The following is a 20524-nucleotide window of genomic DNA, read 5'->3' as shown; positions in this document are numbered from 1 at the left end:
AAAGTGTTTTGTTTTATTTTGTTTGAGGGGAGTAAAGGGGGAGCAGGCCCATAGAGCTCAATGAAATCTATTTATGTATTTTTTTCTTTATGACTATACCTCTTATTAATTTCTCTCCTCAAATTCCTCGTTCTAAACACTTTGTGGAAATGTCCTCTTCTTGGACTCAAGAGTGCTTATTTCTTATGAGGTCATGGTGGTATTTTGTTATAATAATAAAAATAACAGCAGTAACTACCACGTGTATGAGACTCCATGTTGACTCCCAGGCAACCTGCCTCCTGCCTCATGTGGTTTACGTACATCATCTCTTTTAGTTTTTAAGAAACTCGATGAGGTAAACATTTTCATGGTACCAATCAGCACCTGAGGAATCAGGCTCAGATAAATTAATAAGAAAATCAAAACAACAATCTCAGACTTAAGAATGCTGAATCCACTTCACAGGGTCCAAAGCATTTTGATGCAACCTCACTTTGATAAGATGAGCAGATTTCTGAAAAGTGGCACATAAATTTGAAATAAAGTTTAGATTAAATCATTGTTTTAAGCCACTAAGAGCCTACACTGAAGAAGCGTAGTCAATCCAGGGCAGTACCAGCATGTGATGAGTAGAGGTGTGGAGTTGTGTTGAAGGTAATTATGGAAAAACACACTGTATTGCTTCAACTGTATTTTTTTCCAGATTGCTACCATAGAAGTATTTTCTAAAAATGCTTTGTTCACACTTTATGTAATATGGAGGAAGCATCAATTGTTCATATCAATGAATATACTTTTTTTAATGACTACTATTAGTTTGGAATACTTTTTGGAGGCTGATAGAGATTATGGGAACATAAAACTCTCTTCCTCATAATAAAATCCAGCATCCACTTTTATATGTGCGTGCTATTTTCATTATATGATCTTGGACATTCTTACATGGGCATACCCAGATTTTCTTGTCTTTTCCTCTGAAGGATGTCTGTTCAAGAGACTATGCCAGCATGTTCCAGAACATAGCTCTTTAGCTCAGTTTTTTAGTAGTATATGAATAAAGTCAATTATGAAGGTTGTCTTTCCTCATAGACACCCAAGAAATTTGGTATGCAAATCTGACCTTCAATGATATCTATGTTGCTTATATGGCTAGAAAAGATATCACAGCGGGTGACAGATTCATCTCACAGTGGTTTCGAATGCCTAGAATCCCTTCTACTCCTTTGGAAACTTATGTCTTCTACCCAAAGTGCCCATGATCCAAATAGGCCCCACAATTGTTTCCCCACAATTGTTGCCTGATATCAATACTGTGTTTAAAGGATGAAGCCCCAGGTTCCATTTTTAACTCTGCTATCCACTAACTCTGAGTCCTTTGGGGAAAAAAAAAAATAATGCTGTTTTTCCAAAGTACACTTCTGCATCTGTAAAATGATGATAAAATCACCCTATCTATATAAAAGGGCTCCATGAGGCAATGTATCTAAAAGTTCTTCTGCTAAAGAAAAATAAATAAGATGCAAAAATCCATATATCCATAAGACATGCAATCTGATTATGAGGATTTTCTTTTACAAAGCAATTTGTTGGCCTAAATAATCTTAGGTGGGTAGAATAGAGCAGTGTGGTAAGTGGTATGTGGGAGCATTATCTGATGTCTTACCCCTACCTACTTTCAGTTACTGTTGAATCCCACCCAGACCCTGCCCCCCACCTCCCCATTGTAAGTCACAGTTCAGCCTTGAGGCAACTTAACAGAGCACTCTTAAAGAAATACCTAAACCTTAGGCTATATTAAGATTCATACAGGGTATTTGTTTGGCTGGTTTTTCTTGTGGTAAATATATATAACATGATATTTACAGTTTTAACCATTTTTAAGTGTGGTATACTTCATACTATGGTATAAAGTACATTCAAAGAACTATCACCACTCTCTATCTCTAAAACTTTTTCATCTTCCCCAATTGAAACTCTGTAGCCACTGAATAACTTCCTCTTCCTCTCTCCCCCTAGACTCTGGTAACCACTCAGGGTATATATTTTAATTATTAGTAGTACTGGATAAAATAACACTAACTGCTGTAACAAACAAAACCTAAAATTCATAATGACTCAAAACTGTTTGATTCTATAAAGTAGAAAAGGGATGTTCCTGATTGCCAGGCAGTTCTTCTCCCAGCTCTTCTCCAGAATTCTTGCAAATTTTGACTCGTCTATTATCAACATATGGCTCCCAAAGTAGCCATGCTTGCCTACCCCAAGCTCATGGGTGAAGGAAGAGAACACAGAGGTAACCATGTGTGCAGTTTTTCTAGGCCATGCCTGGAATCAGCACATGATGTGTACACTCAAACTCACTGGGTAGACTGAGTCACATGGCTTCATCTAGACCTCATAGGAAATCCTGTCTAGCATGTGAAGAAGAAGAAATGGGTTTGAGAATGAATCAGCCAGTCTGTCATATCCATCAAATTCACATTGCACACATGCCCAAGAATCACCAGTAATGCCCTTAAAACTTGGTCTTTATTTTTCTCTTTGGAAACCTCCTTTGCCCTGACAGAAAACTGGGTTTCATTTTAAATATCTCCCCAGACAAAATAAAACCAAATGGCAAAATTAAAATGTACATACAATCCCACTAAGTTGCAAGAGATACTATCTAGAAATAGAAAACTTAAGAAACAATTGAGTAGCTTAGAAGTTCCTTCTTCACCTGCCAGTCAATTATATGACACCAAGGGGGCTACGAGTATCTACAAATCATGTGTATTCCTAAATAATACTTTAGGAGTTATTGTTTCTTATATATTAGCATCTATTATCAGTAGAGCTTGCCCTATCTTAATATGTACTACAAATTGCACCAGGATCAGCAAAGTAATTCATTGGTCTGGAACCACTGAGGAAGCTTTTGGTTGAGAAATGAAATGGATACATAGATGTGGCTTGAAGAACAAGGCAAGTAGACATGTGTTGCAGTTTCTCCTCACGTAGAAAGGAATCTACCCTCCTTCACTAATTGCACTTAACTTAACCACAGGAGCTCAAGCTCCATGCGCATCAGCACTTAGCATCTGCCTTTTCCTTTCATACAATGAGAGAAAATGCATAAATGCATTTGTTGGCAATACTGACAAAGACCGATTTGTGGAATAATTGAAACCTTGATTTCTGTCATTAGCCGGATGTTTACAAAATGCATCTTCCTGTCTACATTCCAGATGTTTCTTTTTATTTTAGTAGCTCTTTGTCATGAGTTTTGAATTCTAAATTGTGTTGAGGGAAAAGACTTTTGTTTGCAAGTTTCATGGGAATGGCATAAACTTGAGCTCCCCCAAAACCCTGCAGTATTTATGTGTAGATCCTTCCAGTGTGCTTCTCATAGTAAACCTTAGAGGCCTTGATTTACAGCAGAGTCAGCATGAAATGAGTAAGCAAACCTTAGTCCACCTCACTGCTTTGGCACGTTAAATAAAGGTTTGGCTAAAAGTATTGATGTTAGAATAATCTTTCCCTGAACCTTTTACTTCCCAGGGAACGAGCATTGAACACATCCCAGCCTGGGGCCCTTCAGCTTACGGTGGGAAACCTGAAGCCAGAAGCCATGTACACCTTCCGAGTTGTGGCCTACAATGAGTGGGGACCAGGGGAGAGTTCTCAACCCATCAAAGTGGCCACTCAGCCTGAATGTGAGTATAAACATAGAAGGATACATTTAGAAAGTATTTCTTTTTGCTGGCAATATCCTTGAATCCTGTCACAAAAATTAAGGTGACAAAATGGAAGGAATATTTCTGAAAGCAACATATTTAACTTGAGCATTTTTAAAGGTAAGATAACTTTTTAAAAAAATGGCCTCCCCACTTAGGCCATAATGGCAAAATAACAACTAGAAAGGTCTAATCTATCCATCCGGTCTCCATGTTCACTTCCTAAGTGATTGACTTACTCTGCCAGCCAGGCCTTTATCATCAGCATCAGGTTTCATCCTCCTCCACTCGCTTTTTGGGTTTCCTAAGTTTGTCTATAAAGAACACCAAAGGTGAAAGAACAAGCACCTAGGACTTCCAAATACAGGGACTCGTTAAAGAACTTAAACATGCACTGGAAACCCTTAAGGAAATTCCAAAAGCCAAACTCAACTCAAGAAATGTAAAGAGACTGCACATTTGAAAGATATCTACCTTATACAATTTGGGGCGTTTTTTTCCTACAAATTTTTTTTTTTTTTTTTTTTTTTTAAAGATTTTATTTATTTATTTGAGAGAGAGAGAATGAGAGAGAGAGAACACATGAGAGGGGATAGGGTCAGAGGACGAAGCAGACTCCCTGCCGAGCAGGGAGCCCGATGCGGGACTCGATCCAGGGACTCCAGGATCATGACCTGAGCTGAAGGCAGTCGCTTAACCAACTGAGCCACCCAGGCGCCCTCCTACAATTTTTAATGTTATTTGAAAAAATTGATTACTGATGAGCAGTTTGCCAGCTTTATTTTGTTAAAAAGTTAAAAAGTTATAATCTAAAGCCTAAATGAAGTGACTACCTATAACAAACTACATTATTTAGACACCTAGTTGTATCTACTCCTTTTTCTTTTTATTAATGATACTATTCTGCTTGGATTCCTGTTCATTTTATTTAAAACTATGTTTCATTTTATAATCATTCCATATGCTTTTGGAAGAAGGTGAAGTAGAAATTAGAAATATTTTAATTGGTAAATATGAGGAAATAATCTTTGCATTATGTCACTGCTTGAGTGTTTTATTTTATTTAAAGATCTTATTTATTTGAGAGAGAGTGTGTGTGAGTGTGTGTGTGTGCATGAGTGGGGGGAGGGGCAGAGGGAGAAGGAGAAGCAGACACCCCCCTGAGTCTGTGCTGGGCTTGATCCCAGGACCCTGAGATTATGACCTGAGCTGAAGTCAGACACTTAACCAACTGAGCCACCCAGGTGCCCCTACTTCTTGGGTATTTTAAATCAGCATGTTGAAGAAGAGAGAGCAGTAACCCTCTGGTAGGTAGTCTGGGTGCTGGTATCATGTTCTATATTTGGCAAAATCTACATTTTTTTCCACTTAGCCAAGGCCACAAAGAAAAGATGATAAGAAATTGGAATTAAATATTTATTAGGGGTGGGGAGATACCTAAGCTGTACAAATCTTAGAAATATTTGCCTCACGGAAATAAAACCTCAGATAGCATCTTTAAAAACATAGTAATGTACAGGTTTCAGGTAACGTTTAGGAAATACAGGCTCCCATGCAGGACCCAGAAGCTACAGCAGGGCATTAAGCCCTATTCCATGCAGGACTTTGCACAACATCACTGGTTGTTATGCCCATGAATGCGGCTGGTTCTACTTCCAAGTTTCTGTTCTTGAGAATGTTTTTAAATGTTTAGATTTAAATCGCTAAATAATGCCAACTTCCACTTCACAATGTCTATGTTTTAGTCATTAGTTTCTTCATTGACTTACTCTTAATCGATCATATAGAGAGAGAATCAATAACTTTTATGAATATTTGGTATTTATAATTAACAAAGTTAAATCAAAATTAAATCAAAATACATATTTTTAAAAGAATGGTATATGCCATGTTGTATGTCAACTGACAGTTAAAAAAACTCATCAAAAATTCTCTAAAAGGGATGGAACTGGAGGGTATTATGCTAAGTGAGATAAGTCAATCAGAGAAAGACAATTATCATATGGTTTCACTCATATGTGGAATATAAGGAATAGTGCAGAGGACAATAGGGGAAGGGAGGGAAAACTGAATGGGAAGAAATCAGAGAGAGACAAACTATGGGAGACTCTTGACTCCGGGAAACAAACTGAGGGTTGTGGCAAAGGAGGTGGGTGGTGGGTTAGGGTAACTAGGTGATGGGCATTAAGGAGGGCACATGATGTGATGAGCACTGGGTGTTATGCGCAATTGATGAATCATCGAACATTGTATCAAAACTAATCGTGTACTATATGTTGGCTAATTGAATTTAAATTTTAAACAAAGAAAAAATTCTCTAAAGGAAAACCTCATTCAATTTTCTAGTGGTAGAACTTAAACTTTAAAAGTATGTTCATTTTCAAAAGATCCAATTTCTACGAATTATCTGAATTCTTCACTTCCTAATCTTAATGTTATCCCTAGAATTGTTTTAGTGTACATTTCAAGGCTGACTGGCCATGATTACATTCTGGTAAAAACTCTAAGTAGTCAGCCTTGTTTTCTAAGACTGAGCATCATTATTTTTTCTTCTATCAATTCTATTGTTTCTAAGTCTCTAGCTTAAAAAATCAATTTCCAGAGGGTTTTTCTTTTTTAAATTCACTTTCTTTTATGCCAACTTTTTGAAGCCAAAGAAAAGACAAGAAAGTATTTTTCATTTGACACCAACTAAAAATAATACCTCATTTCATGAAAATATTACTCATCATATAACATTTTCTGCCATATTTAGTATCATTAATAAAAAGAAAATCAGACAGTGATTATTGGTATCATGCATATGGCCTTAACTTATTAAAAAAAAAACAATGCCATAATTCAATTTAGAAGTATGTTTAATGAACATCTGCTATGTTCCCAATACTGTTCCCTGCCATCTGAGGCACGTTAGAAAAGCATATGTGTGTAATGAAATAATAGCACTTACAGATCTCAAGAGCTTCTAGAGGAAGCAAATATTCTAAATGTTTAACAATAATAAAACAAGTAGAGTAAGGGAACTTGTAACAAGTTGTTAAGTGAAATATTACCATCTTAATCATGGATGTACATGTGGGCCCATTACCTGTGATGGCTGAGGCATAGTGTCTAGTTATTTTTGTGTGCCTCAATCACATTGTGTCTGCCTCCTCAAATAAGTGTATTTCAAAGACCTTTGTATGTCTTCCATTCCTCCTCATTCAGAGAGTAGTCTGAGAATTTGTGCGGAGGACCTCACTGGGTGCTGGTCTCTGTAAGCATTTACTTTGCTTAGAAATTAGCATAAATGATCATAAAACTAAATGCCTGACTGAATAAAGCACACTGCTTCTTAGTACTGCTGTCTCATATAAGTTATCTTTTCCCCAAAAAATGAAATGTAGAATTTTTCTGCTTTAGTAACATGAAGGAGCTTTGAATTTTCTTTTTCATTAAGGGCAGTGATAATGGCCTTAGAATTCTAACCATACTTCAGCCTTTAGTAATAGCACTGTTTTATTAAATCACTTCTGTTCTTACCACTGTATGGAGTAAGAATTCTTTCCTTTGCAAGCCATTGTTTACTTGGATGGTGACCTGATTCTGTTTTGTTGAGAATTACATTGGATAATTCACCTCTTACTTGGTAGATAGGTAGATAAAAATAAATCAGCCTAGATAAACAGTACATTCAGAATATCCTTTAGATGTGCAAAACAGTTAGCCAACTCCTTCAATTCATTTAGATTAAGAATATTGTGTAACTCACTTGCTGTCTTTATTACAGACATTAGGATAAATAAATTATGTTAGCATGACTAATAGGTACTGCATGTGTATTTTATCTTCTGTTGTTAACACAAAATGCCATTTTGGCAATTTAAAATATGTCTAGGATAAGGAACACTTCATCTTCTTCAAGCCTCCTCAATAGAATACCAATTTCTGAGGAAGATGGAACATCCTAGAGATCCTGTGCTTCATTTCCTCCCCTCTCCTTTCCTCTCTTCCCCTTCCCTTCGCTTTCTCCCTTCATCTTGCTTCCCCCTTTCTTCCCCTCCCCCCCCAACTAAGCCTACTGTTCTTTGTTTTTATAGGAAGTTCAAAGACTGATTTTATTATTTGGCTGGAATTTCAGAATTTAGAGGCAAGGGGTGGGAGGAAGGGGACATTTCTATCTTTATTTCTTTCCCTGACAAAATGATCTTATCTTTTGAAAATGTGTCTCATCTGGGTATGTGTTTAGTTGCTCCTTTTATCACTGTTTTTCCAAATATGATGTAGTAATTGTACACTAAAATTACATAGCTTTTATACAAATTGAATTTCAAGTTTTCCATAATATTTGAAAATATCAGCTCTATTATAAAAACCATATTCACAAGGAATAAACACTAATGGAAAATATGTCTGAAATATAAATCAGCCAGCAACTGTTTCTAAAAGTGCATACATTTTGTAGTAATCATTTAAAGAGATCAACAGCCCAAGATCCAGTTTATGAAATAATCACCCAGAATAGAAAAGCTTGATTTATAGGAAGGTTTATGTCCCCTGATTATATCTTCCTTTTGCTAAACCGTTGCTTCTTTCCCCTGCCTTTATGGTGTATAATTTCTCCACTGTGTTATCAGCCAGATTTAAGCTCCTGCCTGCTTAAGACTTGTCTAATCTTTTCATACCACATGTGGAGAGTTTTTGAATTATTATTTGGGGTCTTTTAAGATGCTGTTAAGTCAGTTTAATCGTGAAGGATGCTAAAATGGACCACATACTGGCTGGAGGCTTCAGTTAGAATGGGAAGCCTATTTGCTAGACCACAACCCAATTATCCACAAAATCCTTTTATATTTGAGTTATGAGTAATATTCTTAGTCCATTATATTTACACTGAAAAGATGAGTGAAAACTACCCCCCAAGCTGAGTCACTTTAGAATATAGTATCTAGAGGAATAGGCATATTTGCTTTTTCCCTCCTTCCTTGGAGATTATATATATAATTCATTCATTCATTCATTCATTCTAATACGGCTCTACTTGTATTGTTGTTATGGAGGGAACTGATAAGTCTCTGAACATTCTCTGTCCAAACATTACTACCTGCATCCTAGGTCAAGTTTCTTAATCCTTGAGACCTCAGTTTCCCCAACTATAAATTGGAGATATGATTTATTCCTCCTCTTCTTAGGTTGTGAAGAAGAAATGTGATAGCATATGGGAAGCTCTTGAGTCTTACCTGGCATCTAGTAGGCAGTCAATAGAGAGAAACTCCCTACCCCAACAGGATCAAATGGAAACATAATCCCAATTGCCTTGCACTTACAAACTAAGTGGGATACTCAGTAGGTAATAAGGCTAATATAATACCTTATTGATAGTTTGGAACTGGCTCAATTACTATACAATCAGTCATTTATATATTTTATTACTTTTCCCCTAATTATCCTCTGCCTGTAATTTACCAGGCTATTATAGACCAGTTTGTCCTCTAATTTTGCCCAATATACATCTTTGCATCCCTAACTAAATTTTGAGGTCTTAAGATCAGAAAATACTATTATCCCATAAAATTGTCACAACATTGCCATTTTATGAATAGTTGGTTGCTTAAAGTTTGCTGGTAGAATCCAATCCATACTTAATATATGGCCGAGATAATAAATATCAGTTCTATTTATTTCATCATGCTTCTATAAATTAAGCAAACTAAGTAAATCATAGTACTGTCTAGCTCATTTATTTTATCATGTGAGCTGGTTTTCAATGATTAAGTGCACTGTGTGGTGATCTGAGTAAATATTTGGGATGACTGTGGTGGGAAAGTTGAGCATGAACCAATGAACAGTGGTTCAGTTGCATGGTCATGTGCATGACTGTAGGTTAATCATAGAAAGAAATAACGATAAGTACTGACATTCCATCTTTTCTCGGTAGTATCGAACCATGAGAGATGATGGACTCTGAAAAACAAACTGAGGGTTCTAGAGGGGAGGGGGTTGGGAGGATGGGTTAGCCTGGTGATGGGTATTGAGGAGGGCACATTCTGCATGGAGCACTGGGTGTTATGCACAAACAATGAATCATGGAACACTACATCTAAAACTAATGATGTAATGTATGGGGATTAACATAAGAATAAAAAAATTTAAAAAAAAAGATGAGAGACATTAAAGGCTTATGGTTTGGCATCCTCAGCAACAGAAGACTTAAGTAATCCATTTGGATTTAATGTCCAATTAGGTGAGGTATTATGTCTTTTATAATGAAATATAGTAGTGGAAGAATTAGAGATAGACTTGGGAGGATGTGTTTTTCAATCACACTAGAAGAGTTCAAAGCAAATGCAAGTCACCCTGTAGTTCATTCATGCATTTATTCATTCAATCAAAGATGATTCTTTTGTGCTAAGTTCTAGTCCTTCACTGTCCAGTATAGTAACTATTAGTCACATGTGTTTATTTAAGTTCATGTGCATTGAAGTAAAAAAAAAAAAAATTCAAAATTCAGGCACATTAGCCATATTTCAACTGTTAGGTAGCATTTAAAATTTAAATAAATTTGAAAACTAAAAATTCAATTCCTCAGCCTCATTAGCCACATTTCAATGGTTTATATATGCTATTGGCTACCACGTGGGATGGCACAGAGAACATTTCCATTATTGCAAACAGTTCTATTGGACACCATTAATCTAGACACTAATCTAGTACATGAGGATACAAAAGCAAGTCAGACATTATTCTGGCTTTCAAGGACTAATGGTCTAGTGGCAACTACTTTAAACAGACCATTAAAAACATTTAACAGATTAATCCTCTTTGAATGTTGAAAAAATAATTATGCATTGAATTAATATAAAAGATTTATTTTTAAAAGCCCACAGAATCTAGATCTGGATATATTCTCTGGTTCGTTACTTAAAGGTCTCTAAATATTTTCTCAGGTTAAAAACATGTAAGTATCTTTCAAAGCACAACTAAAGATGAAGGACAAAGATTACCTATTGCTTGAGTTCAACAGTGGGACAGTTTAAGTTCCATTCACCCAAAAGCTTCTGTTGGCTCAGTGTTATTTTCTTTTACTCTAAGCACAAAGCATAATTCAAGACTCTTCCACTCATATAACCAAACATCTAGAGAAGCTATCTGCTTGGTGAGAAATTATATAGAAATTATAATATCTATATTATATAGATAGGTAATACCTATAGATAGATATAATATATAATAATATCTATAATATAGAGCAATATTAGAGAGTACAAAGAAAAAGGACATGGAAATATAATAACAATGAGAAGTTTTTGAGAAAAGTGGGTATCCAGCCTGGGATAAAGAGGGTTCCCCTAAAGATAAGTTGATTTTGGGTTTAATTGCCTAGTTTGTTTATATACCCTACTAAAAATGAAAGTAGGTTGCTTGCTATACTGAATTAGAGCAAACTGGAGCTTGAGCATCTTTAGGGATATTGTCATCATGCCGGGGAAGCCAAATAAAACTCTCCTCCAAAGATAAAACAGCTGAGCTGAGCGTTTTTATGGAAATCCTTCAGTTATATCTGATTCTATGAAGAGCTGGTGAATGTGGCTAGTGAAAAATAAAGACAGAAAGAGTATCCTATTTTTACACATTTGTATTTGTACCTTTTCTTATCTTGAGAGGCTTTTTTAATCTATGCAGTTTATAAAAGCATTTATTGAGCACTTACTATGTGCCCAGTCCTCTATAAGGTAGAAAATAAAATAAGATGGACAGAATAATACCAAAAAAAATAGGGATGAAATTTTTGATGAAAATATATCTGTAAGATACATTGTTCTATATCATACTGTGGGATCAAATTATTTCCTCTTTTTTTAAACCTAAAGTTACAGTTAAAAAGTATTAGTGTATAAATACTATATAATTTAGTGCATTTATATGTTATGTTATTATAACACATAACATTCTATGTTATATATAGCACGTAGGCTATTTAATACACATATATGTTATACACACATATATATGTTGTGTTTTAGTGTGCAATATTAATGTATTTTAGAAAGGATCTCAAGAAACTTATGGGTGACCGACCTGATATGATACCCAACCAAAATTAAATCACTTCACAATTTTTTGGATTCTTTTTGCTGTGGCTTGTATTCTGCCTGCTGTAATATACGATAAATCTTACATGCTACACGAAAAGGCAATAAAATGACTATTGTTCTCTAACCCCAATGTTCCTGCATTATTATATTGTTTTAATAAAGATATTATTTCTACTTTGTAAGAAGATACCTAGGGAAAAGAAACCCATAACAGGTCCCTATTCTATGAAAACTGTTTTCTGTCTCAGCCCAATCTTCCCACACCTTGGGATGCCCCAAATAACATCCAATATAGGAGTTGAGTTGGGCCATAATTTCTGGTTACAGGATATTTGACAGGTACAGGGGATTGCCATGGATTGAAATTGAAAGATTTTAGGTGATAACACACAATTACTGTGTTTGATTGTAGCTGTTAAAAGCGGAGTCAAGATGTTGCCCATCCATGTTCAGGAGGAAATGATCATGGAGTTTGTATCAACTGGAAGTTAAGCAGTAGAACTCTGAGCCTATGGTTAATGCAAGTAACTTTTTAATTACCACCTTTTTTAAATCCATAATTGCTGTTCCAGGTCTTCTAAATGGAAGGAGAGTGAAAGGTGATTAAGAACAATAATTCAGAGGTCAGACTGGTTTTGAATTCTGGCTTTTTCACTTACTAGCTAACTGGGTCTGCTAAACCACTGTTTCCTCAGACATAAAAGAGAGACATCTTGCAGGAATGTTATAAAGCTTAAAAGAAAATCTGTAAAATGGATCATAATACATCGTCAAAAGATTATTCAGAAGATTAGGTTAGATGATTAGTGTAAAATACTTATCTGATCCTGGTACTTTGCCAATCCTCATTAAGGGTAGCTCTTATAATCATGCATTCCTCCATTGCTGGATTCTAATTATTCCTCATATAATCATGTTCTTTAACACTGCACATAATTTGTTCATTTCTATCTCTGTGCTTTTCATGTGTGTTTGAAATGATCTCCTTTTTTCTTTAGGCTATTTCATAAGTCTCTTCTACTTCTATTTTAAGATTTTACTTAAGATTTCTAAGAGCAGAAAGCCTACTCAAGCTAAGTCACCACATGGATCAGTCTCTTAGCCTGCATAATCTCATTTTTCACTCTCCAGATTTGTTTGAACTTTATCATGCCATTCATTCATTCATTCATTCATTCAACAAATATTCATTGTGTGCCCACAATGAGCTACCCTGTATTATCCAGTACTGGCAATTCAGCAGTAAAAAAGAAAGACAAAATACTCATCCTCATGGGGTATTTAGTTTGGTGATGGGAAGATACAATAAACAAACAAAAATACAGCTTGCAAAAGAATAAAACAGCTTATGGGGATATAGAATGAGGAGGATGGAGATGATTCTAGAAAGAAAGAAAGGGCATTTAAGGGGACATCTGAATGAATTTGGAGGGATGCCAGCAAAGATCTTGGGTGGAGACATTCCAGGCAGACACAAAAGCAAGTGCCCTGACCCTGGAGAGGAAGCACAAGAAGACCACCCACCATGCTGCAGGAAAGCAAGGGAGAGGGAGAACAGGAGACAAGGGTTGACAGGTGGTAGGGCCCAGCCAGGAAAAGCCTTGGAAGCCACAGTAAGGAAAGTAGATTTAATCCTCAGTGCAAAAGTATCTGTGCAGGAGGGAGTAATATAATCTAATTTTCCTTTTTAAAGTGGGAGTGAGACCAGAGAGGGGGCTAATGTAGTAGTTTAGTCAAGAGATGTTGATAGCTCAAGTTTTGGCTTTAGATTCAGGACACCTTTTGAAAGTAGGGACAAGTCTTGCTACAGGGTGTGGGATGGGAGAGAAGACAGGAGTCAAATTTACTCTTAGGTTTTTGACCTCAGAAGCTAGGTGAATCATGGGACCGCTTGTTGGGATCAGAAGACTGGGGAAGGAGCTGGCTTGGAGGGCATAAGGTTTCAAACCTTACGCCCTCAAACACATTAGGTTTGAATATTAAATGCGTGCAGGTTTTATTTTCTAATTAGACTGCATTTGAGGAAGGTGCCTAGTATTTTGAATATAAAAATAAGAGAAAATGCCACATACTGCTAGGCCAATGGCCAAATGCAATGTGGTATTTAGCTTCTAATAGTGGCAAAGCTGAACAATTGTTGGAAAAACATCGAAGAATTCCCCATTCTGTAAACATGTGCCCAGATATCCCTAATGAATGCACTGCAGGGATATGCACACTGCCATGCACAGCAGACATTCATAAATTTGTCCATAATAGAGAAGCTTCCTTCTCAGAAAGCCTCCCTACAGACCAGTGAAGTATAATTTGATGTGGCTGCTACCAGCAAGAAGTGCCTAAAGGAGCCTCTGATCTGCAGCCCAGTCTCCCAGCTGCCAAGATTTTCTGAGAAACCGATCCAAAAGGGACAAGTTAGTGCCAAAATAAATGTTATCCCAGAACCAGCTTGTTTTCTGACATGTATTTTGCCTGTGTTCACTAAACAGGAGATTGGATTCTAATGGGATGTCTGTTCACAGAAGATCCAGAGGTTGAGTCACCTTATCACTCTGGGACTGCGTTGGAATCTTACCAGCAGAAGCTGGGTTTAGGCCCGAGTGGCGACCACAGAATTAAGGAGGAATCTGCCTTTTGTCTTCCAACATCCCTTTTCTTTATCCTTTTCTCTGTCTGGGAGGGTCTATCTCATTACCTCAGAGCACCCAGAGTCTAAAACATTTATCCAGTGATCTGAAACATAATGTTGAAACCATATAGTAACTTTGACATTTTTGATCCCAATGATGGAATTTTGCAAAGAGTAAACTGGAATTCAGAGAGTTGAGACCAGTCCCAGGTGGGCCAGAGCACGGGTGGCTTCAGTAGGACTGTGTCTAGATTCCTGACCCAGGGTTTTTATGTTAAACAACTCTGCTGGCAAAAATTGTGTGTTTGCTTTTGTTTATGCTTTTTATTTTCTGAAAATGGATACAACACTAAACCAATAAGCAAAAGACATGGGTTCCAGATTGACGTGATCTCTATATCCTGCTGTATATTTTTGAGAAAATCACTTACTTTATTTATTTTTTTTTTTAAGTAGTTTTCATGTTCAGCATGGAGCCCAGTCTGGGGCTTGAACTCATGACCCTGAGATCAAGACCTGAGCTGAGATCAGAGTCAGCTGTTTAACCCCCTGAGCTACCCAGGCACCCCATCACTTACTTATTCTGATTCTCAGTTTCTTCTTATAAAATAGGGATCATATTGGCTGTATTACTTTCTTAGGCCTGCTATGACAAAGTGCCACAAATTAGGTTGTTTAAAACAACAGAAATTTATTCTCTTGACAGTTCTGGAGACTAGAAATCCATAATAAAGGTGTTAGCAGAGCCATGCTCCCTCTGTAAGTTTTAGAGAAAAATCCTTCCTAGTTGCTGACGATTTTTGGCAGTCCTTCTCCCATGTCCATTTCTCTGTGTCTCTTTTCCTCTTTTTATAAGAACACGCGTCATATTGGATTTAGAGCCCACCCCAACACAGTATGACTTCATTTGATTTAACTAATTGTATCTGCAAAGGCCTTTCTGGGGACACATGAATTTTCAGGGGATACTATCCAAAAGCCCCTACATATGCACTGCCCTACAAACCCCACAGATTGTTAGTAAGATTCCAAGTAATCTGAGTGAGGACTGAGCAAACTCTGAAGTATATGTATATACACACACACTTTTAATTAATGAAGAAGTTACATTTTTCATTAAAAAAATAATAATCTCAGGCGCCTGGGTGGCTCAGTTGGTTAAGCGACTGCCTTCGGCTCAGGTCATGATCCTGGAGTCCCGGGATCGAGTCCCGCATCGGACTCCCTGCTCGGCGGGGAGTCTGCTTCTCCCTCTGACCCTACCCCCTCTCGTGTGCTCTCTCTCTCATTCTCTCTCAAATAAATAAATAAAATCTTAAAAAAAAAATAATCTCAGTCATCTCTCAGGCAGAGAAGTACTAAGAAACATCCTTAGTTTCCTTAAAATCATACTTGATTATGCTCCTACCTTCTTCCTTTCTCCAGAATTCTAATCCTGCCTTGTAGGCTGTGGGACATAGTGTTTTCTGAATATTAAGGACCGCAAACCACTCAGGTCGCCCTAAAGGGACTAACAAGTGAAAGAATCATCTGGATAATGAAGTTTGCAGAAGCTGCCCGTGAGAACGGTTACCAACCGCATGCTCAGATTCCCAGGGTTTGATCTTCAGTTGATAAAAGTCCCACGAGCATTTCCTCCTGAACAGTGATGGCAACATGTTGACTGTGATTTTAACAGCTACAACCTAAAGCAGCAATTGTGTGTCATCACCTTAAAATCTTACATGTTCGGCCCATAGCAGTCCCCTGTACCTGTGAAATATCCTGTGAGCAAGAGTTCTGGCCCAACCCAACTCCCATGATAGAAATCATAAAGTTAAACGTGTCAAACTTAACACTGTCTGAGCTTGGATTTGAACCTAGCATAACATTCCTGCCACAATACTGATGTGCCAGTGAGTGTGTCCGTGTGTGTGTGCGTGCGTGTGTGTGTGCGTGCGTGTGTGTGAGCGTGCATGCGTGTACAAACTAAGATTAACGATGATCATTTCAAGGCAATAGAAAAAATAATTAATTGAAAGGTAACTGCATTTTAACAATTCTTTAATGAGTTAAAATTCCTATTACTTCAAAAAACACAGCCATGATAGAATAATGTTTTTTTAAAAAATCCCAACATTATTGTGCTTAAGCCAATCTGAATGAGTTATGCTAACTCTACTGCTGAGGAACATGCTAGGTATATAATTTGTACTCCCTGTTATAAATCACTTACTTGATATTAACCCTCAGTCTGCTGCCTTGATTCAAAATCTTATCCCACAACCTTGCAAGGAAATAAAAAATAATTATTATTACTTCCATTTTTCAGTGGGGCTAGTTGGCTTGTAGTTCATGCAAGCTCTTCACAAAAATACTTAAGACTCCCAGAAATAACTTGCTGCTACCTCTGGTGTTATGTTTCATCATTTAATATATTTAACCACAAATAAAAATGTAATTATAGATTTAACGTATCACTGACTTATTTTAGATTATGCCAATAGCTTGATTAATTTTGTCACTTTAAATGTGTTTTGTTCTATATCCTCTTACAATTTAATGCTCTTATAGTAATTTTGGCACTCTCTTTGGAAATACTGAGGTTTTCCTCCATTCCAATCTGTGAGTTCTTGAATTAACCTAGACTGCCTATATCTGCCATGTTCAATATGGTAGCTACTAGCCGTAAGTGGCTGTTAAGCACTTGAACCACGGCGTGCCCACATTGAGGTGTAAAGGTAAAGATAAACACTAGATGTTAAAGACTTAGTATGGAAAGAGTGTAAAATATCATATTAACAAAACTTATATTGCTTATAGTTTGAAATGATAATATTTTAGATATATTGGGTTAAAGATTATTATTAAAATTAATTTTACTTATTTAATTTTTACTTTTTGAATGTGGTGACTAGAAAGTTTAAATTACTATGAGCATTCATGGCTCACATTATATTTATACTGAACAGTGATGACTTAGATGTATATACTCTTCTGTCTTACATCCAACTAGGAGGAAGTCAAGAAGGTGGCCAATGTGATATTAAGTTGAGTTTGGGAGTTACTGAACTACAGTGGTTAAATTTAACCCTCCTCGAAGAAATATTTCTTAAAGTCTTACCTAAATAGCATTCATAGTTAACCATTATTTTCCTTATTTGACTCCACATTAGTGGGCATCATAATCAATAGCCTTTGAATGTTTGAGTCAAAGGCATTTTTTTTCCTGTTGGCCTGACACTTTATGGGACCAAAGAAAATAAAAGCAAAGGAAGTAGGGCTTGGGGAGAGAAAGGAAGCCCTTGATCCAGAGCAGCTCACCAGTGTCCCTGTGTTCAGTTTTACTTAAAGTCTTTGTCCAACTTGTGTGAGATGATTTACTGCTGAAGTCTATTTGTCTTCCTGCTGCTATCTCTGAGCAAGCCTAAATCTTCCATGTGGTTAATAAACTTCTTATCTTTTGAATACTGAAAATAAAATAAACTTAATCCTCAGGGTGGTTCAGTCAGCAGACCGGGAGCCTTTTAGATGCTTCTTAGAGATAGAGGACAGCTAGGTTTTCTGCCCTGTGCGATTATCAATCTTCCCCTCGCATGCATGTATGTGTAAGGGTGTTAAAGGTGCTTCTCAGTGATAAATGTCAGTGGAATCGCAAAGTGAATATTAATTTCAGTATTGTCAAGGTCAGATGTGTACCCAGATTCATTGTTATTGGCATTTTTATTGTTGCTGCTGTTAGGAAAGATATTTTATCTTGGGCTCTTTTTGCAAGAGTCAGGAGAGAAGGGGAACAAAATTTCTTAACATGCATCTACATTACTCAAAGAAAAGTGCCTTGGCACAGCCTGATCTATTAATTGGGGTAATTATTTTGAGTGCCTTAAGAAAGATCAAAGTGTGGGTTTAGAGGAGCTAAGGAAGGTGGGAACAGAACAAACAGATGATCACAAAATCTTGAGACTAGCTTATGTACCTGAAAAGTGGCTCACTATGTATGTGGAAAAAGGAAGAAAAAAAATCAGGAGAAATAAATAAAGAAGAGAAAAAGTCTGTGATGAAACCGTTCATTGAGGTCGGGTATGAAATTATCCAGCTAGGAGCTCAAGAAATTAAAAGAGAAATGAAGATGAAGAAAAATATTAGATTATGACTGTCCATCTGGGGATAAATAAGCCATTGGACATGTCTGTATAGAGTGAATTACCTCAAACCCCACAGTGGGTACCAGCATTGTGATATTCATCTGCCAACACACCACACCCACGCACCTGACTGGTCTAATTTTAGTCTAGTATTAATGATCTTAGTGAACAACACCAGAAACATCCAGCTATGCAAGTTAGAAATAGAGGAGTCACTCCTGGTGCCTCCACCCTCCTCACTGCTCTATCTCCAATACATCCAATGCTGCTGATTTTACCCTCCATATAGCTCTTGAATCCCTCCCACTACCATTGTTCTAATTCAAGCTGTCAATCATTGTCTTTTGTACTATAGAATATTTTCCCAACTGGGCTCCCAATACCCACATTCACCCCCTTCAATTTATTCTTTATGTAACTGACAGAGTACAAAATGCTTAAACTCATCAATTCTGTTCTGATTCTTAGAATAAAAGATCAAAATCTTCCCAAGGCCTTTAAGATTTAGTATGGTCTCACCCCAGCAATCTCTCTCACCTCATCTGAATCCCTCTTCTCCTGGTTCCTTGTGTACTGCAACCTTAGATTGTAAATTCTATGGAAGTTTTCACTGTTTACCCCATCAATTCTTCCAATGTCTGGCACACTGTAAAAAAATTACTTAATATTTATTGAGCACTTCCTTTGTGCCAGATGCTATTCATTAATTATTTATTATGAATCTCCACAACAAACACATGGGGTAAGTATTAGTATTAAGCCCATTTTAAGATAAGAAAAATTAAACTCAAAGATATTAACTAGCTTGACCCCAGCCACCTAGCCTGAGCAAGGGTACTGGATTTGAACCCAGGTCTTTCATTCTGGACTCCATACTCTTTACTGTTAATCTCTCTCTCCAAAGCTTATTTATTTAAATGGGATCTATTGGCATCTCCTGAATCAGAGAAGCTCAGATCTCCAACTTCTGTGAATCCTATGTGTTAGGAGGATAGAGTTCTAAATTTCTTCCTTAACTTATGGTCCCTCCCAAAAGAGCCAGTTTACCCAAGGCAGTTCCTTATCTTTTAAAGCCTAGGAATAGATAAACAATAAATCTCTTCCCCAAAGAGATAGTATCTTTTTAAGATGGGATCTTTTTGTGGTAATGTAGAGAAACCTGCTCACTTGACTATCTGAAAAAGATTGCCACTTCCTCTTCTTTAGTAACTGGCAGCAGGGCTCTTTTATAAAAGCAATCTATACAAGTCATTTATTGCTCTATTAAAGCTACAAACATCAAATATTGATTCTTCCCATACTGACCATAATACAAACCAACTTTGAGAAAGGTTGCCGGGATTTAGTTACATTACCACCATGGGAAACACTCCAGGTTGCACACAAGCTAAGGACACCTGCTTCTCTGATGCACATCTATTTATAAATGTCAGAGAACTGACATTTTTGGGTGCAGAAATACAATCCTGAAGTATATATGAGTCTCATATGAATGTGAAGCAAGCAAGAGGTCTGTGCATGCCTTTCCGAGGAATTTCTGCTTGCAAATCTTCTGTAAGAATTAAACATAAATTTATGGTCTGTATAATAACAGTAAAAGTAACTCTATGTGGAGTATTTATGAGGAGGTTGAAAGGCTTAACTTTTAGATATTATTATGACACAGCAGGCAAATCTCCACTCTCTTACCAGACACTCTCTTGGCCACATTTAATTTGTAAACATAATCATGATTCAGGACTCATGCTATACCTTACACAACTATGGAGTGCTATGTTTCCTATTTCCCTTTCACATTCATCATTTCCTCGTGGTCTTCCAACTATCTTGAGTATTAAGAAGAACAAATATTCCTTCCTCCAATTATCTGATGAGGGAACCAAACTATGGAAAAGTTTAAGGGACTTGAGTCCAGGTAACAGTAATATTATCTACCATGTTATCTGGAACACTTGCTTCTCTATATAGCCTCATATAATCCTAGTTTAATCCTAGGATTTA

General features: G+C 36.8%; 1 protein-coding gene across 1 annotated transcript in view; it reads left to right on the top strand.

Annotated features, from left to right (window-relative positions):
* The window catches only part of DCC (DCC netrin 1 receptor), a 773306-nt gene that overhangs the window by 415469 nt on the left and 337313 nt on the right, over window positions 1-20524 (top strand). The window contains exon 9 of the mRNA XM_044921252.1: window positions 3523-3677. Within this exon, the coding sequence (XP_044777187.1) occupies window positions 3523-3677 (155 nt within the window). The remainder of the gene's footprint in view (window positions 1-3522; window positions 3678-20524) is intronic.

Source organism: Neomonachus schauinslandi, chromosome 14, assembly GCF_002201575.2.
Source record: "Neomonachus schauinslandi chromosome 14, ASM220157v2, whole genome shotgun sequence".
NCBI classification, from domain to species: domain Eukaryota; kingdom Metazoa; phylum Chordata; class Mammalia; order Carnivora; family Phocidae; genus Neomonachus; species Neomonachus schauinslandi.
The sequence above is the reverse complement of the archived record's forward strand: the minus strand, read 5'-3'. Positions and strand labels throughout refer to the sequence as shown.